This window comes from Mustelus asterias, chromosome 22 (assembly GCF_964213995.1).
Source record: "Mustelus asterias chromosome 22, sMusAst1.hap1.1, whole genome shotgun sequence".
NCBI classification, from domain to species: Eukaryota; Metazoa; Chordata; class Chondrichthyes; order Carcharhiniformes; family Triakidae; genus Mustelus; species Mustelus asterias.
The window spans coordinates 11,257,088-11,283,413 of NC_135822.1; the positions used below are offsets into that span (position 1 = coordinate 11,257,088).

Here is a 26,326-nt window from a genome sequence, read left to right on the forward strand (position 1 = left end):
CGTGCATTATCAAAGATTTTATAGCAGAGCATTTAGTAAACAGTGGTAGAATCAGAGAGAATCAGCATGGATTTATAAAAGTAAAGTATAAAGTTTATTTATTAGTCACAAGTAAGGCTCACATTAACATTGCAATGAAGTTACTGTGAAATTCCCCTAGCTGCCACACTCCGGTGCCTGTTCGGGTCAATGTACGTAACCATCACATCTTTCAGACTGTGGGAGGAAACCGGAGCACCCGGAGGAAACCTACGCAGACACGGGGAGAACGTGCAAACTCCACACAGACAGTGATCCAAGCCGGGAATCGAACCCAATTCCCAGGCGCTGTGAGGCAGCAGTGCTAACCGCTGTGAGGCAGCAGTGCTAACCACTGTGCCGCCCACGTTTACGAAAGGGAAACCATGCTTGACCAACCTGCTGGATTTCTTCAAGGATGTAATTAGTAGAGTTGAATGGTCGAATGGTTGAGGACTCTGGGTCTGTACTCGTTGGAGTTCAGAGGGATGAAGGGGGATCTTATTGACTATAGGATACTGTGAGGCCTGGATAGAGTGGATGTGGAGAGGATGTTTCCACTAGTAGGAAAAACTAGAACCAGAGGGCACAACCTCAGGCTAAAGGGACAATCCTTTAAAACAGAGATGAGGAGGAATTTCTTCAGCCAGAGAGTGGAACTCTTTGCCACAGAAGACTGTGGAGGCCAGGTCATTGAGTGTCTTTAAGACAGAGCTAGATAGGTTCTTGATTAATAAGAGGATCAGGGGTTATGGGGAAGAGGCAGGAGAATGGGGATGAGAAAAATATCAGCCATGATTGAATGGTGGAGCAGACTCGATGGGCCGAGTGGCCTAATTCTGCTCCTATGTCTTATGGTCTTATGGTCTTACAATAGAGTTGATGAGGGGGAGCCAGTGGATGGGATTTATTTGGACTTATGGACTTCTTTCGACAAAGTCCCGCATAAGATATTAGTGTGTAAAATTCAAACCCATGGGATTAGGGGTAGTGTAGAGATGGATAGAAAACTTTGACAGACAGGAAATTAGGGGTCGTGCAGAGATGGACTAGAAAACTTTGACAGACAGGAAACAGAGAATAGGAATAAATGGGACTTTCCACAAATGGTAGGCAATGACTAGTGGAGGACTGCTGGGATCAGTGCCAGAACTCCAGCTATTCACAATATATATTGATTATTTAGTTGCGGGAACTAAATGTATTATCTCCAAATTTGCAGGTAACACAAAGCTGGGTGGGGGAGTGAGTTATGAGGAGGATGCAGAGATGCTTCAGTGTGATTTGGACAAGCTGAGTGAGTGGGCAAATGAATGGCGAATGCAGTATAATGTGGATAAATGTAAGATTATCCACTTTGGCAGCAAAAACCAGACGACAGATTATTATCTGAATGGCTATAGATTGAGAGAGGAGAATGTGCAACGAGACCTGGGTGTCCTCGTACACCGGTCGCTGAAGTTAAGCATATAGGTGTAGCAGGTGGTAAAAAAGACAAATTGTCTGTTGGCCTTCATAGCGAGAGGATTCGAGTACAGGAGCAGGGATGTCTTGTTTCAATTATAAAGGGCCTTGGTGAGGCCATACCTGGAATATTGTGTGCGGTTCTGGTCTCCTTATCTGAGGAAGGATGTTTTTTCTAAAAGAGGGAGGGAGTGAAGGTTTACCAGACTGATTCCTGGGATGGCAGGGCAGACATATGAGGAGAGATTGAGTCGATTAGGATTATATTCACTGGAGTTTAGAAGAATGAGGGGGGATCTCATAGAAACCAATAAAATTCTAACAGGACTAGACAGGATAGATGCAGGAATGATGTTCCTGATGGTGGGGGATGTGCAGAACTGGGGGTGATTGTTGACTGTGACTGTCTCTCTTGTCAATTGATAGACACATCACTGTTATTCTTGAATCAAATCACTTCTTTATTAAACAATATATAAAATGCCAATGCTTATCAGTGCTACAAGAGGGTACCCTGTTTAAAACACACACAATATTTTTCCTTCCTTTGATACCAAATACAAATTCCTCAGATTTAGGTTTAAACAAACAATACTTAGCGAATGATTTCTAGTGAAGTTGTGGAGATGTCACCGTCTAATAATCGCACTGGCTTCCCATCCATCACGATCACTATTCCTTATTTCCCATGTGATGGGTGATTGTTTACAACCATTTGTTCATTTCACACCTCTGGCACTTAAAACTTTGGCCTCCCGCTGTCTTGTATCCTGTGACAAATTTCCTTGATTCCTCACAGTGTAATCTGCAATCTCACAACACCAGGTTAAAGTCCAACAAGTTCATTTGGGTATCACGAGCTTTCGGAGCGCTGCTCCTTCATCAGGTGAGTGGCCACTCACCTGATGAAGGAGCAGCGCTCAGAAAGCGCGCGATACCAAATACACCTGTTGGACTTTAACCTGGTGTTGTGAGACTTCTTACTGTATCCATCCTAGTCCAACGCCAGCATCTCCACATCATGTCGTCTGTAACTTAGCCAATTTTCCAGCAACATTTAGCCTAGGGCCAATTAATTGTCTACGTTTACACGATAAACCTTCTGGACTGAGATGAGGAGAAATTTCTTCATCCAGAGAGTGGTGAGCCGGTGAAATTTGCCACTGCAGAAAGCAGTTGAGGCCAAAGCATTGTATGTTTTCAAGAAGGAGTTAGAAGGGCGGCATGGTGGTACAGTGGTTAGCACTGCTGTCTCACAATGCCAGGGAGCCGGGTTCAATTCCAGCTTCGGGTGACTGTGTGGAGTTTGCATGTTCTCCCCGTGTCTGTGTGTTTCCTCTGTGTGCTCCGATTTCCTCCCACAGTCCAAAGATGTGCAAGTTAGATGGATTGGCCTTGCTAAATTGTCCCTTAGTGTCCCAAGATGTGTAGGTTAGGAGGATTGGTGTGGTAAATATGTGGAGTTACGGGGACAGGGCCTGGGTAAGATGCTCTGTTGGTGGGTCGGTGCAGGCTTGACGGGCCAAATGGCCTCCTTCAGCACTATAGGGATTCGCACTCAGGGCGAAGGGGATCAAAGGATATGAAGGGAAAGTGAGATCAGAATATTGAATTGCATGATCAGCAATGATCATAATGAATGGCGGAGTAGGCTCGAAGGGCTGAATGGCCTCCTCCTGCACCCATTTTCTATGTTTCTATGCTTTTATTCCTTTGCTCTCAGTCACATCATTCGTAACAATGATTATTCTGAATGGTTCCTCAAGATAGTTTGAGAAACTGGAGGATGTGTCTTTGTTTCATTTGTTGATGCAATGGTGTTTGGACGGTGCATCTATAATCACCAACATTTCTGGACTAAGCTATTTATCTGTACATTAGCTATGAACGTGAATGTCACAGACTAATAGAATATCAAGTGTTTGATAAACTGTTCCACCCTGATAGGAGTTCTGACAGGAGACCACATACCTGGAACGTTAACTTTGCTTCTCTCTCCGCCGATGTTGTCTGGCCAGCTGAGTATCTGCAGCATTTTCTGTTTTGGTTTCAGATTTGCAATTTTGCTTTTCCAAATCTACTTTAGTTTAACATCAGATTGTATGCACTTTTCACACTGGGTCACTGTGCAGCAACCTGAAGTAGCAACTATAAGAGAGAGTTGGATTTCTGTAACACCTTGCACAACCACAGAATGTCCCAAAGTGCCTTACAGCCAATGAAAAGCTTTGGAAATGTAGCCACTGTTGTACTGTAGGAAATACAGGAGCCAATTTGTGCACAGCAAGCTCCCACAAACAGCAATGTGATCATGAGCAGATAATCTGTTATTGTGATGTTCATCATAGAAATCATAGAAACCCTACAGTACAGAAAGAGGCCATTCGGCCCATCGAGTCTGCACCGACCACAATCCCACCCAGACCCTACCCCCATATCCCTACATATTTTACCCACTAATCCCTCTAATCTACACATCCCAGGACACTAAGGGGCAATTTTTAGCATGGCCAATCAACCTAACCCACACATCTTTGGACACGTTGTTCAGGGCTAAATATTGACCAGGACAACTTTTAAAAGACATTTGGATTGGTACATGGATGGGAAAGGTTTAGAGGGATGTGGGTCAAACGCAGGCAAATGGGACTCATTCAGTTTAGGAAACCTGGCCAGCATGGACGAGTTGGGCCGAAGGGCCTGTTTCTGTGCTATATATCTCTATGACTCCATTGCTGTAATTCTACCGCCCCACCCGCTATGTAATCGGAATTGGCGAAGGGCGGGCAATGGAAATGTCCATTGACCCTGGGCGGGATTTTCCTGTCTTGGGTCGAGCGAGGCCAAACAATCCCGCCCCATGACTCTATAACTCCCATATCTGCCTGCACTGGGGAGAACTCCCTGCTCTTCTTCAAAGTAGTGTCATGATTTCTTACATGTCCCCCTCATCTCACCTGAAAGATGGCACTGTGAGTCGTTCCAATCCCGTCTCCCCAATCCACACCCAGGCACAAGCTTCTTGCTAAAGCCAGAAGCACTGAGGCCTGCCTCGTGTTGCCCAGAGAACTCAGCACAGACTGCTCACCACGTCTGATCTTCATGGCTTGAGACAATTTTGGAAAAAGAGTCCTTAAATTTGAATTCAGGCGTTGCTTGCCTTTCCCACAATTAGGAGAGGAAAGTGCTGAGAATTAAGCAAAAATTGTCCCTTTTGTTGAGAGTCCTTCATCTATCCTCGGTCTCCCTGGGGAATAAACTGTTTCGATGGTTATGTCTTTAATGATGTCGGAGCAGGAAAATGACTCTTGTCTCCCGCTTCCTCCAACCCCAGTCTCCAATCATTTTCCGGAATCCACCTTCCGTGCATCATTACCAAACTTGAATGAATTAAATTGGAGGCTAAAATGTCTGACCTTACCACACCGCCACCGCTGCCCCCCCTCCCCACCCGCCTACTCCCCTTTCCTCCCTGCCTACCTCCCTTCCCCACTGCCGTCCCCAGCCCCCTGTCTCCTCCCCACCTCCCTCTGCCTCCTCATAACTTTCTGCAATGTGGCGATGCCGGCATTGGACACAGTAAGAAGTCTCACAACACCAGGTTAAAGTCCAACAGTTTTATGTGGAATCAGGAGCTTTCGGAGCACTGCTCCTGGACTCCACTCGCCTGATAAAGGAGCAGCGTTCCGAAAGCTCGTGATTCCAAATAAACCTTTAACCTGGTGTCGTGAGATTTCTTACCTAGCTTTCTGTAGCAAGTGTTGACCCAAGCTGGCAGTTATCCATTCCCCAGAATGATCACGGAGAAACAGTGCTTCCTTTACGTATCTCTCCTTTCTGTTTTCCATTCTTTGACGCAGATGGGCAAATCTGGATTTGTAAACCTGCCAATTTACAAGAGGGTCGAGGAATCTTTCTCTTGAAGTCTCGGGAAGACCTAGCAGTGTTCCGTGCCAAGGTGCAAAGCGTGGAAGACAACCCAGTGATCAAACCATCTCAATACAATTCCATCATTCACAGAGTGGTGCAAAGGTGAATGAGCACAATCAAAGTTTTTTTAAAAATGGGGTCACAAATGGCTCCACCTATAATGTGTTACAACTCAAAATCATGAGGGGCATAGATAAGGTGAATAGCGATGGTCTTTTCTTCAGGATAGGGGGAATCCAAAACTAGAGGGTTTACAATGAGAGGGGAAAGATTTAAAAGGGACCTGAGGGCCAATGTTTTCACACAGAGGATGCTGCGTATATGGAATGAGCTGCCAGAGGAGGTGGTAGAGGCAGGTACAATTGCAACATTTAAGATATATTTGGACAGGTACATGGACGGGAAAGATTTAGAGGGATGTGGACCAAATGCAGGCAAATGGGACTAGTTCAGTTTCAGAAACCTGGCCAGAATGGACGAGCTGGGCCGAAGGGCCTGTTTCCATGCTATATATCTCTATGACTCCATCGCCGGAATTCTACCGCCCTGCCCGGAGTGGGCAAGGGGCAATGGAAATGTCCACTGACCTTGGGCGGGATTTTCCTGTCTTGGGTTGAGCGAGGCCATAAAATCCCGCCCCATGACTCTAACTCCTACATCTGCCTGCATGCATGTCAACTTTTCATTGCAAATTTCCAGATTCAGATTTATGATGCAGATGCCCTTTGTAAACATGTCCATCTGTAACTATATCTTCTCCTTCCTTGTGAAAACATTGGGTGATAATTCTGGCTTGTGGGTTTAATAATGTCCTTAGATTCCAAAATGGCATCCATGGCACTTTCCACACTGATGGGGTGAAATATATCGGGCGCCATATTGGTGTCGGTGCTAGCACACGCACAATGAACTACCACTGAAAAAAGTGCAGAACAGGTTTGTGATTTGACAGCAACAGTGCCGTTTTGGAGACCAATACCCCAGCCTATGCCCTCTCTTAAGCTTGCACAGTTCAACATGCTTTCAGTGCTATGTAAAGGGATGACCAACTACTTAGTGGTTAGCTGCTGGTTGATTTCTTCTGGCTGTACCTTTGATTTTACAAGCATTTGGTGCTTCGTATAGTTGTTCCAAGTTTTGAAAAGTTGAAAGGGAGCGGTGTGGCTGCTCACTCCCAGTCATTCCCCTCGAGATGCGGCATAACTTGGAGAATGATGAGAGGCCACACAGAGTAGGATAAGCTGCTTGAAGAGGAGGAGAAGGGCTCCCAGCAGGAGGTCCCCAACATGTTCAGGGAGTAATTCTCTGAGCCGAACCTCTATGAAGATCCGTGTGAGACATGTCTACACTTCAGTAAGGATGTCCTCACCGAAAGCCTCCAGCTTTTGCAGCCACAACTGCAACCTCAGAGCAGGATGAGGACTATATTGCCAGAGAAGGTGACTGTGCCCATGAAGGCTCCTACCAGGCGGAAACTGGTGATATTTGCAACATCTCATAGTTTGCCGTCCACTGTCGCGTCTGGGACATCAGTGAGGCTCCAGTCAGAGGGAGTTGGCTGCGTTTCATTTTCTCTTGCCAGAGGCAAGCGAGTGGAGTGAACAAGTATCTCCACTGGGAATGCAAGCCTCCCCATGTTGCATTGACACATTTACTGCACGTACGTGGGTGCCCCAGTGTCAACTCTTCCCTATCCTGGAGCCGAAAGGGATTGAACTCTCTCAATGCCCAGCTTTGGCGTGTGGTTATAGGCAGCAATTGATGAAGGTCAGCACCGGCTAACCTGACAGTGGTCATTGTGGTGGACCTCAGTTGTGCCTTTGTCCTATATGGACCGCCGTTGTGTGTGCTTGTCATACCTGGACACATCCCCTTCCAGTTTGGGTCCTCCCCTCAGCACCTAGTATAAAGGTGGCTGTCTCCTCCCCCTTGTTCAGTCCAGGTTGGTTATATGTTGGCATCTGCTCCTGATTCTGTTGTGAATAAAAGCCTACACTTATATTGGCATATCGGTAGTCTTTCGCCTTATTGATAGCGCATCAGTCATGATGCCTTCATTCTGCAGCTGTCACCATCCTAGCTTTATTTGAGCCTTGATGTCCAATCAAAGGGTGGTTATTGGATGACGAGAGCTATCTCCTGATGACATGGATGATCAGTCAGGTGTGCGAACTACGCACAACACACGCAGTGAAAGTCATGCTGCAACTCGAAACGTGATGGGGCAGAGAATTGAAAAGTTGAAAGGAAGCGGTGTGGCTGTTCAAAACAGTCACTCCCAGACATTCCCCTTGAGATGCTGCATAACTTGGAGAATGATCAGAGGCCACACAGAGTAGGAATAGCACAGTCCGGCACAGTCTTCGGCAGAGCGGGTGTTACGATTCTGGGTGGTCTGCTGTATGCAGCTCACCACGACGGGACAGACCAGGACACCAGCTGTAAGGGCAGGAGCAGGAGAAAGAGGAGGAGGAGGAAAGAGGAGACAAATGTACAGTCGCTCTCTTCCTGGGCTGACCGTGGAGAACTCAGCTGAGTGCAATAATCGCAATGCCAATTCTCCGTTCACCAACAGCCCCGCACCTTCCTTTGCTCTGTCCCTGACCATTATTCCCTGCTTGGCCTCAATGAAAACCAAACCAAATCTACAAATGAAACCATATCCTATTGCATGCAAAAGCCAACCCTTGTCCATTCTCTTAGTTCTTGTCTATTGAGTATTCTTGCCTTCATGCTCCAAGGCAGTGCCCTTCCAGTGGCTGCTGACTCTCCGTGGAGGAGGTTGCCGAGGACTGTGCCATCTCAACATTGCAGGCAGCATTCTGGGCAAGGAGACTGGTGGAATGGCCATGCTGGCAGGAGACGCGATGCCTCCTGAGAGAAGATGTCTGATCTGTGCTCCATGGAGCCACTCAGCCCCACTGGGGTGAAGCACCAGCGATCCTAGTGATCTGTGAGACTGCTGTGACTCCCTGGCCGGAGTTTTACCACCCTGCCCGCCACGGGAATCGGAGCGGGCGAGGGGCGGACCATGGAAAGGTCCGTTGACCTCGGGATGGATTTTACGGTTTCGGGACAAGCGAGGCCATAAAATACCACCCCCTTTGGTCTCCACTCACCTGATGAAGGGGCAGCGCTCCGAAAGCTCGTGCTACCAAATAAACCTGTTGGACTTTAACCTGGTGTTGTGAGACTTCTTACTGTGCCCACCCCAGTCCAACGCCGGCATCTCCGCATCGTACATCATTGAAAGGGGGGAGAGGATGGACAAAGTGGAATATCTGGGATAGGGTAGGTGGCAGGAGAGATTAGATGACAAAGATGTCATGAAACAAAAGGCAAAGGGAGAGGTAACGGTGCAGTAAAGAAATAACGCACTTGCCCAGAGTGAGTGTGAGTGATGGAATAATGAACAGTTCTGTCTGAAAGCAAAACAATGCAAAACAGGATTCAGACTGATATGTGGCGAAAATACAGAATCAACATGGAGGATAGAGTTTGTGATCTGAAGTTGTCGAATTCAATGTTGCGACTAATCAGAAGAGGAGGGACTGTCCCTCCAGCTTGTGTTGGCCTTCACTGGAACACTGCAGCAGGCCGGGGACAGAAATGTCAGTGTGGGAGCAAGGCGGAGAATTGAAATGGCAAGCGACTGGAAACTCAGGGTCATGCTTGCGGACTGAGCGGGGGGGGGTGTTCCACAAAGTGACCACCCAGCCTGTGTTTGGTCCTCCCAAGGCAGAGGAGATTGCATTGTGAACAGCAGATACAGCATATTATACATAAAGAAGTACAAGTTTCCTAGATGCATCAAACATTTGATTGTGCACAGCCTTATTGATAGAGATTGTTGGTAGGTGAGTGATGGGGTTGTTGTGATTTGAGTGGTGGTTGAGGTAACTGGTATAGTTGGTAGGTTATGGCTTTTGAAGATGCATTCATTGATCTTAATCACTTGTGTGAGGCCATTGGAAAATCATTCAACACTGCATCCTCAGGACCTGACTCCTGGCGCTGACCTCCATGGCTATCTGTTCCCTCTGCGATCTGACTGTGTCGAGTGGGGGGGTCCTCCTTCCCTCCTGGTGATGCAAGGCGATCTGTCTACCTTTCCATCTCCTCCACCAAGATCTCCAGTGCAGTTTCTGAAAACCTTACAACCCACGTTTTCTCGCATTCTACTCCTCACTCATTCTTGGGTCAGATTCTCATAGAATCCCTACAGTTCAGAAGGAGGCTATTCAGCCCATTGAGTCTTCACTGGCTCTCTGAAAGAGCATCTTAGCAGGCTCATCCCTCACCCTACCCCATAATTCATGCATTTACCCCATTAATCCCCCTAACCTATACATCTTATCATAGAATCATAGAATCCTGCAGTGCAGAACAAGGCCATTTGGCCCATCAAATCTACATCAACACAAATCCCACCCAGGCCCTATCTCCATAACCCCATACATTTACCCGACCCTAGCTAGTTCCCTGACACTAAGGGGAAATTTAGCATGGCCAATCCACCTAACCCGCAGATCTTTGGACTGTGGGAGGAAACCAGTCTTACAGCATCTGTAGGAGAAAATAGAGCTGATTTTTCATAGAAGGAGACCATTCGGCCCATCTCGTCTGCACTGACCACAATCCCACCCAGGCCCTATTCCCGTAACCCCACATACTTACCCCGCTAATCCCCCCGACACTAGGTCAATTTAGCATGGCCAATCAATTTAACTCGCACATCTTTGGACCGTGAGAGGAAACCGGAACACCTGGAGGAAACCCACGCAGACACGGGGAGAACGTGCAGATTCCACACAGACAGCCACCCAAGGCTGAAATTGAACTCGGGTCCCTGGAGCTGTGAGGCAGCAGTGCTAACCACTGTGCCACCATGCCGCCCTTCAAAAAAAACATTTCTCTGCAACTACAATCCCCAGCATCCGGTCCAGCCACAATTCACCTCCATTTTAAGAGGTGCAGGCTTGCTTCAAGTGGTGCTCGCCACTCACAATGTTGGGCCCCTGCTGACGCAGCCAGCTGATGGTGAGCACCGGGTTGGGTGCAGAGATCACGAGGCTGCTTACAGTGCAATCAATAGGTGGGGGTTAATCGCGATACCTGTACCTCATTTTTGGGACTAATCCAATATCCTCCGTACCACAAACACTTATGAGTGAGCATATTCATCGTGGAATTGTGAAGACAAGTTCTGAGTCTTTAAGTTTACAATGGGAATTGAATTATGTCTACATGCCCTGATCCAATCGCCTGCCCTCTGACCCTTCTTCACCTGAAGGCTACACTTGTTCCTGTTCCCCCTCCCCCCTGACATTTGAAGTCCCACAAGGAAATCAACTGGAATGGGATAAATTCTCCCGTTGGATTCAAAGATCTTGCACCAATATAGCATCTTTCAATAACCTCAGAGGGCAGCAGGGAGCAGCACGGTGGCACAGTGGTTAGCACTGCTGCCTCACAGTGCCAGGGACCCAGGTTTGATTCCTGGCTCTGGTCACTGTCTGTTTGGAGTCTGCACGTTCTCCCCGTATCTGCGTGGGTTTCCTCCGGGTGCTCCGGTTTCCTCCCACAGTCCGAAAGACGTGCTGGTTAGATGGATTGGCCATGCTAAATTGCCCCTCAGTGTACCCGAACAGGCGCCGGAGTGTGGCGACTAGGGGAATTTCACAGTAACTTCATTGCAGTGTTAATGTAAATCTACTTGTGACTAATAAATAAACTTTACTTTAAAATCTCAAAGTGCTTTACAGCCAATCAGTTCATTGAAGTGCTGTTCACTGCTGAGATGTAGGAAACAAGGCAGCCAATTTTCACACAGCCAGATGCCCCAGACAGCAATGAGATCATGACCAAGCAATCTGCTTTAATGACTGTGGTTTAGTTAGCGCCGTGCTCGGTTATATTTTTTGCGAACTTACAGCATTGTCAGTCCCTGGTTCAGGGTAAAGAGAGCAAAAATGATATTATTCAAAGAGTATTTCAGAGTTAAATCTTTCCCCCCATACTGTTCTTTGTGGGAGCCATACAGATTTCCTGTGGCGAGTGATCGGAATCTCACGTTAATATGGAAGAGTCAGAAGAGGAAGTATCTGGTCAGTGATGCTCCAGCTGCCTCGGGTATAGGGGGAAAGCTTGATGACCCAAGCTGATCTTTCCCTCAGCACCGATGTGTCCCTCAAGCCGCGGCTCATTTGGTGGTGCTGTTGCTTCTGAGTCACAAAGTTCTGGATTCAATTCGCAGGATGTGGAGTTGCCGGTGTTGGACTGGGGTAAGCACAGTAAGAAGTCTCGCAACACCAGGTTAAAGTCCAACAGGTTTATTTGGAGTCTCAAGCTCTTTCATCAGGTAAGTGAAGACTGATGAACTCACCTGATGAAGGAGCTTGAGATTCCAAATAAACCTGTTGGACTTTAACCTGGTGTTGTGAGACTTCTTACTGTTCAATTCCCAGTCCAGGGATTGATGAATCAAGACTGACACTCCAGTGTGGTACTGAGGGAGTGCTGCACTGTTGGAGATGCTGTCTCTGTCTCTCGGGTGAGATGTTAACCTGAAGCCCCAGCAAACAACTTGGTTGGATGTACAAGGTCCCATGGCATTATTGTGAAGAAGAGCAGGGGAGTTAACCCCTGACCAGTACTTATCCCTCAATCAACACCACAAAATCCAGATGATCTGGTCATTATCAAATTGTTGTTTGTGGGAGCTTGCTGTGTACAAATTGGCTGTCGTGTTTCCTACACTAAAACTCCAAAAGTATATAATTGGCTCAATTTGAGATGTCAGTAATCGTGAAAAGGACTGTATAAGTGCAAGTTGTTTTTCTTTTTACATGCTTACATCGTGAGTACTGGCCAGCACGGTGGCAAAGTGGTTAGCACTGCTGCCTCACAGCTCCAGGGACCTGGGTTCGATTCTGGCCTTGAGTCACTGTGCGGAGTTTGCACATTCTCCCCGTGTCTGCATGGGTTTCCTCCGGGTGCTCCAGTTTCCTCCCACAGTCCAAAGATGTGTGGGTTAGGTTGTTTGGCCATGCTAAATTGACCCCAGTGTCAGGGCGTTAGCAGGATAAATATGCGGGGTTAAGGGAATAGGGCCTGGGTGGGATTGTGGTCATTGCAGACTCGATGAGCTGAATGACCTCCTTCTGCACTTGTAGGGATTCTATGATTCTTTGGTCAAACCAACTAACTGCACGCCACCTCACCTACTGACTGACATGGTTCTCGGTATTAACCCTGGAAACACAGTCACAGTCAGTTTGAGTAAGGCATCACATAAGTGGAAGGTAGAATGGTGACAGCTTTAATAGGACCGCCCCTCCTCCGACCCTAACCCCTAACCTCAACCCCAATACTGCCTTTGTAGATTGACTTGTGTTACTTGGCTCCATGGTGACGCAGGAGGACAGCACTTTGCACCTGTGCCGCCCCCAAAAAAATCAGGATCTTTCAAAGAGGTCTTAAATAGAGGAGGCACAGTGGTTCGCACTGCTACCTCACAGCGCCAGGGACCCGGGTTCGATTCCAGCCTTGGGTCACTGTCTGTGCGGAGTCTGCACATTCTCCCCGTGTCTGCGTGGGTTTCCTCTGGGTGCTCCGGTTTCCTCCCAAAGTCCGAAACAAGCGCTGGTTAGGGTGCGTTGGCTGTGCTAAATTCTCCCTCAGTGTATCCGAACAGGCGCCAGAGTGTGGCGACTAGGGGATTTTCACAGTAACTTCATTGCAGTGTTAATGTAAGCCTTACTTGTGACACTAATAAATAAACTTTAGCTTTTAAAAATTAAATTCATTTCCGATTCGAAGCACTGAGAATTAAACATCCGTCTGCAGAATTGCACGAACAAACACTTGCCTTTTATCCCAACAGCTATGTTGTCAGGCCCTTACTCTTGGACGGGAGAAAGTTTGATGTCCGTTCCTATTTCTTGATCGCCTGCACCGCGCCTTTTATGGCCTTCTTTCACCATGGTTACGCCAGATCAACCTGCAACATATATGATCCATGCTCTGATGATCTGACAAGTCACCTGACCAACCAGGTATGTTGACTATGAGGAGAATGGTGTTGGCCTCTTCCCCCTCCTCCTCCTTCCCTGGAACAAAAAGAAAATCTTTGTTGTCGCACCATATTGTTTATAATAAAAAGGTACCTGAAAAGGCAGAATTTCATTTTGTTCTTATTTTTGGCCGAAAAAGGATGATCTGAGATTGTGGCCTGACTGTCAGAATTCAGGTATCTGAATAGTATCAGGGCTGGAAGAGTTAAATTATGAGGATAGGCTTCACAACCTTGATTTGTAGACCCCTAAACTTAGGAGGTTATATGAAGGGTGGTCTATTTGCTAAACAAAGAGACATTGGGGGGAATTTTCCCATCCCACCCACTTGGGGGGTGGGTGGGTACGCGGACCATGCAAAGGTCCGTTGACCTCGGACGGGATTTTCCGGTTTTGGGATGAGGGGGACCAGAAAATCTCATCCATTCTGTCAAAGCTTTTCATTTTGCCCTCATCAAGACATAGGCAATAATGGAGCAACGATTTATACTGCATTGGAAAACATTGTCATAGCGAATGCACCAGAGAGCGATTGTCCCCACGCTTCTGTTTATTCAAATAAAGGTGCAACATCTTAACCAATCAGAGCCGATTGCCAACCAATCAGCACCCCTTTTTTCATGCAGTATGAATTATTTTTCCCTTTGAAATTTGGCATCCGCTCTGATGAGTACAAGACAAAAAACTTTGACAGCATGTCTCTTCCTTCAGAATTATTCAAAGTCTGGACTACCAGTGATCAACGAGTGACATTTAAAATGATTAAGGTTGTTCAGTGCCACAAAAACAGAAAACGCTGGAAAATCTCAGCAGGTCTGACAGCATCTATGGAGAGAGCAACAGAGCCAACACTTCGAGTCTGGATGACTCTTCATCAGTTCAATGTGGTGGATAGAGACAAACTGTTCCCTCTTAAAATGAGTGCTGGGATATCTAGGAGTGAAATCAGGAAGCACTTTGTACACAGCTGGACCTCTCCCCAAAAGGCTGTTGATCTGAGCCGAAGGATATTTTCAAGACAATTTAAGTGTGATATATAAATGCAATTGGTTGTTGTTACGTAAAGGGTGAGAACAATTGCAAAATGATGGATTCATAGATTAGAGACGGGTCTTTTGTTAAGTTACGTTACCAGTGCCATGAGGCTATTGGCACCATTCCTGTGCCATTATCTCATTGCTAACACTGATTTTCTCCAAGTAAAAATTGTCCCCATACATTGAGCAAAGTTTGTAGACTTAAATGCAATCTTTTGTCTTGGACACAACATGAAAGGATCTAACATTAAATCTGTTCTTTAAAATCTCCTCCACGATCATCCTCAACATCGGTGCCCCACAAGGCTGTGTTCTCAGCCCCCTACTCTCCTCCTTATACACCTTTGACTGTGCCCCCAATTCGAGTTTGCTGATGACGCCACCGTAGTGGGTCAGATCTCAAACAATGACGAGACAGAGTACAGGAATGAGATAGAGAATCTGGTGAACTGGTGCGGTAACATTAATCTCTCCCTCAATGCCAACAAAATGAAGGAGATAGTCATCGACTTCAGGAAACATAAAGGAGAACGTGCCCCTGTCTACATCAACGGGGACGAAGTACAAATGGTCAAAAGCTTAAGGTTTTTAGGTATCCAGATGAGCAACAAGTTGTCCTGGTCCCCCCATGCCGACACTATAGTTAAGAAAGCCCACCAACGCCTCTATTTTCTCTGAAGACTAAGGAAATTTAGCATGTCAGCTATGATTCTCACCAACTTTTACAGGTACACCATAGAAAGCATTCTTTCTGGTTGTACCACAGCTTGGTATGGCTCCTGCTCTGCCCAAGACCATAAGAAACTACAAAACGTCGTGAATGTAGCCCAATCCATCACGCAAACCAGCCTCACCTCCATTGAGGTCTACACTTCCCGCTGCCTAGGCAAAGCAGCCAGCATAATTAGGGACCCCACACGCCCCGGACATTCTCTCTTCCACCTTCTTCCGTCAGGAAAAAGGTCACGTACCAATCAACTCAAGAACAGCTTCTTCCCTGCTGCCATCAGACTTTTGAATGGACCGACCTTGCATTGAGTTGATCTTTCTCCGCACCTTAGCTATGACTGTAACACTACATTCTGCACTCTCTCCTTTCCTTCTCTATGAATGGTATGCTTTGTATAGCACGCAAGAAACAATACTTTTCACTGTATACTAATACATGTAACAATAATAAATCAAATCAAAATCAAAACTAATCAACTCTGTCCAGCCAAATACTTTGGAAGCCCGCTTCCTGACCACTGTTGCTGTGGTATTTGAGGTCAAGGTGGTGGAACTAACTGGTTTATTATTTCATTGGTGGCCATACACACTGCAAAGCAACACTCTGAGGACTGAGCCATCACCATTTTCCCTGTAGGTTTTTACCTTGGCTTCAATGTGAACAGATTCACTCAATCATAGTATCAGCATCGGTACATAGGCCTACTAAATTGAAAGGGTATGTGTTGCCGTAGTAATAATTTGAGAACTAATGTGGGCCTGCCTTGGGTACCTACAAGAGGAGTGAGTGCAGAAACGCGATGCTAGAGGTCCACCAGCAAGCTCTGCCCAGTAGGTCGGCCAAGCAAAGGATTGGGCCACCATTACCAAAGACATAATCCAATCACTGGGCCAGAATGAGACCAGAGTGGACAATCTATCAGCCCAGTGAACTTTATTTCAGTTTATTTATTAGTCACAAGTAAGGCTTACATTAACACTGCAATGAAGTTACTGTGAAATTCCCCTAGTCGCCACAGTCCGGCGCCTGTTCGGGTCAATGCACCTAACCAGCACGTCTTTCAGACTGTGGGAGGAAACCGGAGCACCTGGAGGAAACCCACGCAGACAGGGGGGAGAACGTGCAAACTCCACACAGACAGTGACCCAAGCCGGGAATCGAACCCAGGTTCCTGGCGCTGTGAAGCAGCAGTGCTAGCCACTGTGCTGCCGTGCCGCCCAACTGCAGGCCAGATTAATTCCATGGCACAAATTAGACTGAGTGTAGGCCGTTGTGCTGCTAAACTGGTTTGCTTTGCATGCATTCGATGGGCAATTCTGGGTAGGACTATCCCTTCACCCTTGGTACCACGTCTCCCGATGCCAGGTTCCATGTTCAAGGCGGGCAGAGGTTTTGTGCATCCCAGGCCCCTGTGCAGATTGGGCACTGCTGGGACACCGAGTGTTGACCCTCCATTTTTCTGCTTCCGTTGTGAGGTCTGCCAACTTCGTTTATGCTCCACATCTACTGGAATTCCTGCGAATATTTTGGGGTCTTTATATTTAAAGCGCCTCTTACATGTGCACTAGTCTCAGAAGCGGTCTACTAGCAAGCTCTGCCCAGCTCTGGTCACCATTACTAAAGGCACAATCCAACCACTGGGCCAGAATGAGACCAGAGTGGACTCCCTATCTATCAGCCCAGTGAACTTTATTTTAAAGTTTATTTATTTATTAGTCACAAGTAAGGCTTACATTAACACTGCAATGAAGTTACTGTGAAATTCCCCTAGTCGCCACAGTCCGGCGCCTGTTCGGGTCAGCGCGCCTCACCTCCCCTCTTATAGGACAGAGTTTTATTTCATTAATTGCAACTTTGCGCTTTCTTATGTACAGTTCATGCAGAGGAAGAACCCCCTGTACCATGGAATGAAGGAGGAAACAATCTGGTCGATGGAACAATTGAATACCTATATTAATAGGAGGTACATGAAAGAAAGGCATCTCCCAAAGGACTGGGTCTTCACTGTTTTTGCAGTAAGTTTAGCTTTCACATAGGTTTTACTAATGGGTCTCAGTCCTGTCCCTATCAGAGGGGTTAGCTACTTAGGCTTACTGATTAGAGGTGGCATTTGTCGCCATTGTAACAAGTTGAAAACCAAGGGTGGGATTTCCTGGCCCTTCCTGCCAGTGGGATCTTCCTATCCGCCAATAGGCAATACCCATACCCACTCCACAGCAGATTGCCTAGTGTGGGATGGGCAAGCCATACAGATGCCATAGACCTCAATAGGACCGGAAGATTGCATCGGTGGCCAATGGCAAGCCACCTCCTCCTCTGGCAAACACTTGGTAAATAACGACAATGACAAAAGAGGACGTTTTGCAAATTGACATTAGTGAAATGTCCGCACAGATGAATATTAAAAAAGGCCATTCATCCCTTCAAGGCTGTTCCGTAATGGAACAAAACCAAAGGATCCTGCAATAGAACCATAGAATCGCTGCAGTGCAGAAAGAGACCATCCAGCCCATCAACTCTGTACCGGCTCCCCGAGAAAGGATCCTACCCAGGCCCACCCCTCTGCCCTATCCCCATGTGTTTATCATGGCTAAATACCCTAACCTGCACATCTTGGGACACTAAGGGACAAATTAACATGGCCAATCCACCTCTGCACATATTTGGACTGTGGGAGGAAACCGGAGCATCCTGAGGAAACCTACACAGATATGGGGAGAATTGTGCCTTCTCCACACATGATGTGGAGTTGCATGCATTGAACTGGGGTAGGCACAGTAAGAAGTCTCACAACACCAGGTTAAAGTACAACAGGTTTATTTGGAGGCACGAGCTTTCGGAGCACCGTTCCGAAAACACTCATCGCTCACCTGATGAAGGAGAGGCACTCCGAAAGCTCGTGCTACCAAATAGACCTGTTGGACTTTAACCTGGTGTTGTGAGATTATTTACAGTGCAAACTCCACACAGACAGTGACCCAAGGCTGGAACTGAACCCAGGTCCCTGGCGCTGTGAGGCAGCAGTGCTAACTGTGCCGCCCTAACTTAACCCTAATGTTACAAAGTCCTAGGCCGGAACCTTCCAGCTGTTCACACTGGTAGGGATCTGGTCATGCCGATGTACCCCCGCTACCGGTTTCCTGGCAGGATGGGGTGGAGTCAATGGGAATCCCACCACCGGTCAACGGCGCACTGTCTCCCACCGTGAGAAACACTCTGTGGGGAGGCCAGAGAATCCTGCCCTGAATTTACCAGCAAAGCCTTCAACAACCTGTATTTGTACAGCAAGTTTAACATACACCCCAATGGTCTATTTCTGATTGGCAGTCAGTGACTAGTGGGGTTCCGCAGGGATCTGTGCTAGGGGCCCAACTGTTCACATTATATATTAATGATTTGGAAGAGGGAACTGAATGTATTATCTCCAAATTTGCAGATGATACAAAGTTGGGTGGGAGGGTGAGCTGTGAGGAGGATGCAGAGATGCTTCAGCGTGATTTGGACAGGCTGAGTATGTGGGCATCTGCATAGCAGACGCAGTATAATGTGGATAAATGTGAGGTTATCCACTTTGGTAACAAATAATAGGAAGACAGATTATTACTTGAATGGGTATAAATTGAGAGACGTGGATACTCAGTGAGACCTTGGTGTCCTCGTACATCAGTCAGTGAAAGTAAGCGCGCAGGTACAGCAGGCAGTAAAGAAGGCAAATGGTAGGTTAGCCTTCATAGCGAGAGGATTAGAGTATAGGAATGGGGATGTTTTATTACAATTATACAGGGTGTTGGTGAGGCCACACTTGGAGTACTGTGTGCAGTTTTGGTGTCTTTATCTGAGGAAGGATGTCCTTGCTATAGAGGGAGTGCAGTGAATGTTTACCAGGCTGATTCCTCGGATGGCAAGTCTGTCATTTGAGGAGAGACTAAGTTGGTTAGGATTATATTCACTGGAGTTTAGAAGAGTGAGAGGGGATCTCATAGAAACTTATAAAATTCTATCAGGGTTAGACAGGATAGATTCAGAAAGAATGTTCCCGATGGGGAGGGGGGAGGGATGAGTCCAGAACTAGGGGTCATAGTTTGAGGATAAGGGGTAAACCTTTTAGAACTGAGATGAGGAGAAATTTCTTCACCCAGAGGGTGGTGAATGTGCGGAATTCACTACCACAGAATGTAGTTGAGGCCAAAACATTGTGTGATTTCAAGAAGGAATTAGATACAGCTCTTGGGGCTAAAGGGATCCAGGAATATAGGGAGAAGGCAGGATCAGGATATTGACTTTGAAGATCAGCCATGATCAAAAAGAATGGTGGAGCAGGCTCGAAGGGCCAAATGGCCTACCTCTGCTTCTAGTTTCTATGCCTTTACAGGAGCAACATCGAACAAAATCTGATACCAACCCACATAAGGAGATATATTGGCAAATGACCCAAAAAACTTGGTCATAAAGGTATCTTTTATTGAATGCAGGATGGAGAGATAGAAGCAGGAAAAATAAGGAAAGGAATTCCAGAGTCCAGGCAGGTGAAGGGACAGTGTTGGTAGAATAATTCAAATCCAGGGATGCTAAGTGACCAGACCTGGAACACGACAGACATTTCTGAGTTGTAGGGCTGGAGGAGATTCCAGCAATAGAGAAAGGGAAGGCCAGGTAGTGATTTGAAACCAAGTATGGGAATTTTAAAATTGAGTCTTTGCTTAGCTGGGAATGAATGTCGGTCAGTGAGCACAGGGGCAGTAGGTGAATGGAACTTGTTGAGGCAGGGCTTGGTTAGCCGGGCTTTGGATGATCTCAGGTTTACCATGTGTAGATAGCTAGGTGTGCAGAGAAATCGGCAAGTCCAGAGGTAGGATAGGCCTGGATGAGGATTTCAGCAGCTGATGAGCAATGCCAAGGGTGGAGCAGGAAAGTCCTATGGAGGTGGGAATAGGTGGTCCTGGTGATGACATGAATATACGGACAGAACTTCACTTCTGGGTCAGATTGGCAGAAGGGGCTTAAGGCTCCGAAAGCTTGTGTGGCTTTTGCTACCAAATAAACCTGTTGGACTTTAACCTGGTGTTGTTAAACTTCTTACCAAATTTTCAAACAGTAAATTTATAACATTAGTTCAGCCTAAGACTGTTTCCGGGGAGAAGGCTGGAATCAGAGGATGGGATACAGATTAAGTAGATCAGTGGCCAACAGATTTTTTTAACCTTGTTTGCAGTATAAAGGGTTAACGAGTCGGATATGCTCATGTATGATGTAGATGGTAATGTACCACTGACACCAGGTCAGTCATGGTGTTAGACTCCCGATGGAGAGGTTGGAGTCATACCTCGGAGCCAAGAGCCTACACTGTAACCTTTTTAGATGCAGTACCGATAAACAGGTGTTCAGCAGATACCAGAGTATGTCTACATTCTGTCTCAGAATATCCCGCTCCTGGAGTCTGAGGTGAAGCACACAGGTCACAAAAATTGCTGACATTATTTTTGTTCATTCATTCTTTAAATCAACATTCTTCTATTTCATAGAAGTTTTTATTTTCAGTTTGGTTTCTCTCACTGATTGTGCATCTTTCCGTGGTTTACACAGCAGACATTTAATCAACTCCCAGACCTTGGCTGGAATTTTCCTGTCCTGCCCGCCACGGGAATTGGAGCGGGCAAGGGGTGAACCATTGACCTTGGGTGGGATTTTACGCTCTCCCGAAATCGTAAAATCTCTTGTCTCATCTTGTCTCTTCCTTCCACCTCTTTCGAAGTCGGAGAATCATACCGTGAAGAAGGAGGTCATTCAGCCCATTGCGCTTGTGCTTGTATTGGATCTTTGTAAGAATCATAGAAGCCCCACTGTACAGAAGGAGGCCATTCATCCACTCGAGTCTGTATCGACCACAATCATTCCCACAACCCCATCCATTTACCCTGCTAATCCCCTAGCACTAAGGGCCAATTTAGCATGGCCAATCAACCTAACCCGCACATTTTTGGACTGTGGGAGGAAACCAGAACACCCGGAGGAAACCCATTCAGATATTGGGAGAATGGGCAAACTCCACACAGGCAGTGACCCGAGGCTGGAATTGAACTTGGGACCCTGGCACTGTGAGGCAGCAGCGCTAACCACTGTGCCACCGTGCCACCCCAAAAGAGCTGCCCAATTAATCTCACCTTTTCCCGATAGCCCTGCAATAACCCAACTAAGTTTCGGATTAACTATGAAGTGATCAGGTTCACATCCTACCCAATAGAACTTGACATCAGCTTCCGATATCAACATTCAGTAACAAACATCTCACTTATTCCAATCCCATTTATTTCAGAATTAATCGTGACATGAAGAATACTTTTTCTCGTTAAGCCGCTGTGCTCATCCAGGCCAGGGATGCTTGTGCTGGGAAATCGGAGAACATGCTGGGCATCCTACATATGCCCCAGTAAGGCATTTAACTTACAGTAAACTAATCTGCCCAAGGTTATTTGCACCCAGCAGCAGTAATCTCGCTGTGTACATAAAAAAAGCAAGAGATATTAATTATATATTAATTGGCTTTCTAGAGGAAAATATAGCAACAGAGAATGTTTGCAAAATGACAAAGGATAGAACTGGGGTCAATCTTTACATAGTTTAATATTTATTTGCAGAGTTGCACATTACAAGCATACACTTCCTAACCCAGCGATCATAATTTTAGTCTGGATGAGAGGTCACGTGACACCAGGTTATAGTCCAACAGGTTTATTTGAAATTATAGCTTTTGGAGTGCTGCTCCTTCACCCAGTGAACGGCAGCACTTTGAAAGCTTGTGATTTCAAATAAACCTGTTGGACTATAACCTGGTGTTGTCTGACCTCTCGTCTTGTCCACCCCCGCCCAATGCCAGTATCTCCACATCTTAGTCTGGATGGATACACATAGGTCCCCAGTTAACACCTACTACCGATGTACAATTAACAGGTTCCCTCCTCTAACTATGAATACATATCAGAGTCAATGGGTGGGATTATATGGCCTCGCTCATCCCGAAATCGTAAAATCCTGCCCGAGGTCAACGGACCTTCCCGTGGTCCGCCCCTTGCCCACTCTGATTCCCGTGGCAGGTGGGACGGTAAAATTGCGGCCGATATGTCCAACTAAATGGACATTCAGTCCAAACCGATATGGCCGGGTTCAATTCCTAACTCGGGTCACTGTCTGTGTGGAGTTTGAACATTCTCCCCGTTTCTGTGTGGGTTTCCTCCGGGTGCTCCGGTTTCCTCCCACAATCCAAAAGTGTGTGGATCAGGTGGATTGGCCATGCTAAATTGCCCTTTAGTGTCAGGGGAATTGCAAGATAAATACATGGGGATATGGGGATAGGGCCTGGGTGAGATTGTTGTCGATGCAGATTTGATGGGCCGAATGGCCTCCTCCTGCACTGCAGGATTCTATGATTCTATGACCCTATAAAATTTCAAAACAAGCAAAATCAGAAACCTCCAGTTTCTGTGCATGAGATGCCCCCTCCTCTGGACCCTCGAACAATTTTGTCTCACATGCATTTCTTTGAGTTAAACAATGGAGAGAAGCAGTTGGAATGTTCCATTAATAATTACACGCTGGAGGACACCCAGCAACTCAGGCAGCATCTGTGGAGGAAAAGAAACAGGAGTCAACGTTTTGGGGAGATTACCTTTTATCAGAACTGGCACACTGATTAATGAACCTGATCGAGGACTTTAATGTTTCCTTGCAGAAGAGAATGCAAGAGATCATGACAATATGCTTCAATACTGCCAAGGGCAAACTGGATTCTAAGCTGGGCTACTTCGACCTCATAGGCTGTGACTTCATTGTGGATCAAAATTTCAAGGTGATTGTAGTTTTTGTTCTTTCCTGTTGTAGATGTTTAATTATTAGTATATATGGATATGAATGCAGGAAGATTAGTTAACTTGGGGGCTCACAAAATACCTATCAAAAGTACTTCATAAAGTGACTTGCCTAATGATAGTGGGCGGCATGGTGGCACAGTGGGTAACACTGCTGCCTCAGGTACACAAGTTCAATTCTGGCCTTGGGACACTGTCTGTGTGGAGTTTGCACATTCTCCCCGTGTCTGCGTGCGTGTTCTCCGGTTTCCTCCCACGGTCCAAAAAATGTGCGTGTTAGGTTGATTGGCCATGATAAATTGACCCTTACTGTCCAAAGATGTGTAGGTTTGGGGGATTAACAGGGTAAATATGTGGGGTTATGAGGTAAGCCTGGGTGTGTAACGGTGCAGACTCAATGGGCTGAATGGCCTCCTTCTGCACTGTAGGGATTCTAAGATGATGATTCTATGATAGAGACATGAATATTATAGTGATGTAATAGGCATTACCAAGTATTTATTCCACAGTGTGTTAAGGAGAAGAGAAATCCTGGGGCTAAATCCTTTGAATGACAAATTGTAAATAATGTTCTGGCTCTCCTTGGGTCAGTGGCTGAGTTTAAACCTAACTCCAGAGACTTCAGTATCACAATCTAAGCTGGCGTCTTGGTTCTGCACTGAGGGAGCTCTGCACTGTTGAAGGTGCCATCTCTTGTCTCAGATGTTAAACAGAAGCCTCTCAGGTGGATGTGAAAGGTGATACGGCGTTCGATTCAAAGAAAAGCAAGAAAGCTCTCCACAGTGCTTCGATCAACATTTATCCATCAATCAACACCTAAAAACATAGGGGGCGGGGTTCTCTAGCCTCCCCGTGGCATCATTCTCGCAGCAGGAGGCAGCACGCCATTGCCCGGCAGTGGAATTTTCTGTTTCCACTGCTGTCAATGAGATTTCCCATTGACCCCACCTCACATCACCAGCCCGAACAGCCGGAGAGTTCCAGCCAGGATTTTGCAAAACCTGTCTCATAATAAAACATAATGACACCTAGCCATGTAAGGACATATTAGGGCAGATAGAAAGGGTTGAGAGCTTCAAGTTTTTAGGTGACCAGATCACCAACAACCTGTCCTGGTACCCTCATGCCGACACTATAGTTAAGAAAGCCCAGCAACGCCTCTACTTTCTCAGAAGACTGAGGAAATTTGGCATGTCAGCTACGACTCTCACCAACTTTTACAGATGCACCATAGAAAGCATTCTTTCTGGTTGTATCACAGTTAGGTATGGCTCCTGCTCTGCCCAAGACCGCAAGGAACTACAAAAGGACGTGAATGTAGCCCAATCCATCACGCAAACCAGCCTCCCATCCATTGACTCTGTCTTCACTTCCCGCTGCCTCGGCAAAGCAGCCAGAATAATTAAGGACCCCACACACCCCGGACATTCCCTCTTCCACCTTCTTTCTTCGGGAAAAAGATACAAAAGTCTGAGGTCACGTACCAACCGACGCAAGATCAGCTTCTTTCCTGCTGCTGTCAGAGTTTTGAATGGACTTACCTTGCATTAAGTTGATCTTTCTCTACACCCTAGCTATGACAGTAACACTATATTCTTCACTCTCACGTTTCCTTCTCTATGAATGGTATGCTTTGTCTGTATAGCGCGCAAGAAACAATACTTTTCACTGTATGGTAATACATGTGACAATAATAAATCAAATCAAATCAAAAGGCAATTGGCCAAAGAGGTAGGTTTTAAGGAGTGTCTTCAAGGAAGAATGCAAGGTAACAAGCTGGAGAGGTTTAGGGAGGGAATTGTAGAGCTAAGGGCCTGGGCAGTAACCCAGTTTGACCCACTGAGTGATGTGACTAATTCAGTTCTCAATTCAGGTCAATGAGGGCTCAAGGCTCCACACTCACAGACCCGCAAATTAGATAGAGCCTTCCCAAATTAATTTCACAAAGTGTCACTGCAGCCAGAAAGCAGAGAAAAGTTTAAAGTTTATTTATTAGTGTCACAAGTAGGCTTACATTAACACTGCAATGAAGTTACTGTGAAAATCCCCTAGTCGCCACACTCCGGCACCTGTTTGGGTACACTGAGGGAGAATTTAGCATGGCCAATGCACCCTAACCAGCACGTCTTTCGGACTGTGGGAGGGGACCGGAGGAAACCCACGCAGACACGGGGAGAACGTGCAGACTCCACACAGACAGTGACCAAGTCGCGAATCGAACCCAGATACCTGGTGCTGTGAGGCACCAGTGCTAACCACTGCGCCGCCATGCAGCCCACACAGTGAAAACTTTGATTCCAATGCTGGATTTCAAGCCAAGCTCTTGAAGTCTAGTAATAGCACCAAGGGGACGGCAACAGTGCCATCTGAAGCATTTTGATCAGGATGGACGGTGGACTCTTGGATTAACATTTGTGTGTTTGATCTGTTTGCAGGTCTGGCTATTGGAGATGAACGCCAACCCCTCTTTACATAGGCACTGTTCAGTTCTCAAAGCCCTCATCCCTCAATTAGTGTATGAAGCTCTTGGTAAGATGGTCGTTTCACTCTGGTAGTTAGAGAAGAAGAATTACAGACAAAGCTGATAGCTTTCCAGCGGCGAAATGCATATTTCATGAATGAACAAACTGGAGTGCATTCAACAATTTTCTCTCTCTCTCTCTGTTCTTAGATGTGGTAATTGAGATATTCAGAAAATGTAGTAAAGGGGCATACATCTTACCACTTCAATCAGTGAAAGAATTTGTCCTAATATACAGCGATTGTCGGCAGGATCAGGTCCCGAGGCCAATTCGAGTTGGAAGGACATCTTCACCAATTGTTAAGCAGCCTGCCCAACTCTGTCCACGTACTTTGAGACGCCCGGTGAGAAAGCCCTTGAGAAAACCATCAGCAATTAGATCACTAACAGATCACGTGGCTGTGGAAATAAAACCCCTTCAGAAAGCTGTTTCGATGCTAACCCATGGCCAGCTCCCAGTCATCGCCCAGATACAGAGCTTGTACTGCGCAGAGTCTAAAGCTAAAACCAACCCCTTCTCAAGATGCAACCCTGCCTCTTTGGATGGATGGACCCAATTGCAAGCCAACCAATTGCAAGATTCCAAACCGCTGATGATGACTACGGCGTTCATGTCTGGACTCAACAAGCGGTTTGCTGCAATTCCTCAAAAGGGCAAGAGCTTGGAAAGTAGTCTCGTCTCCAAGTGA

The 26,326-nt window shown here is 46.5% G+C and overlaps 1 protein-coding gene across 1 annotated transcript in view; it reads left to right on the forward strand.

Annotated features, from left to right (window-relative positions):
• Positions 1-26,326, forward strand: part of LOC144510241 (protein polyglycylase TTLL10-like) — a 42,982-nt gene extending 16,656 nt beyond the window's left edge. Inside the window, exons 5-10 of the mRNA XM_078239734.1 lie at positions 5,343-5,514; positions 13,298-13,469; positions 17,129-17,269; positions 22,981-23,097; positions 25,552-25,645; positions 25,788-26,326. Coding sequence (XP_078095860.1) covers positions 5,343-5,514; positions 13,298-13,469; positions 17,129-17,269; positions 22,981-23,097; positions 25,552-25,645; positions 25,788-26,326 — 1,235 coding nt within the window. The remainder of the gene's footprint in view (positions 1-5,342; positions 5,515-13,297; positions 13,470-17,128; positions 17,270-22,980; positions 23,098-25,551; positions 25,646-25,787) is intronic.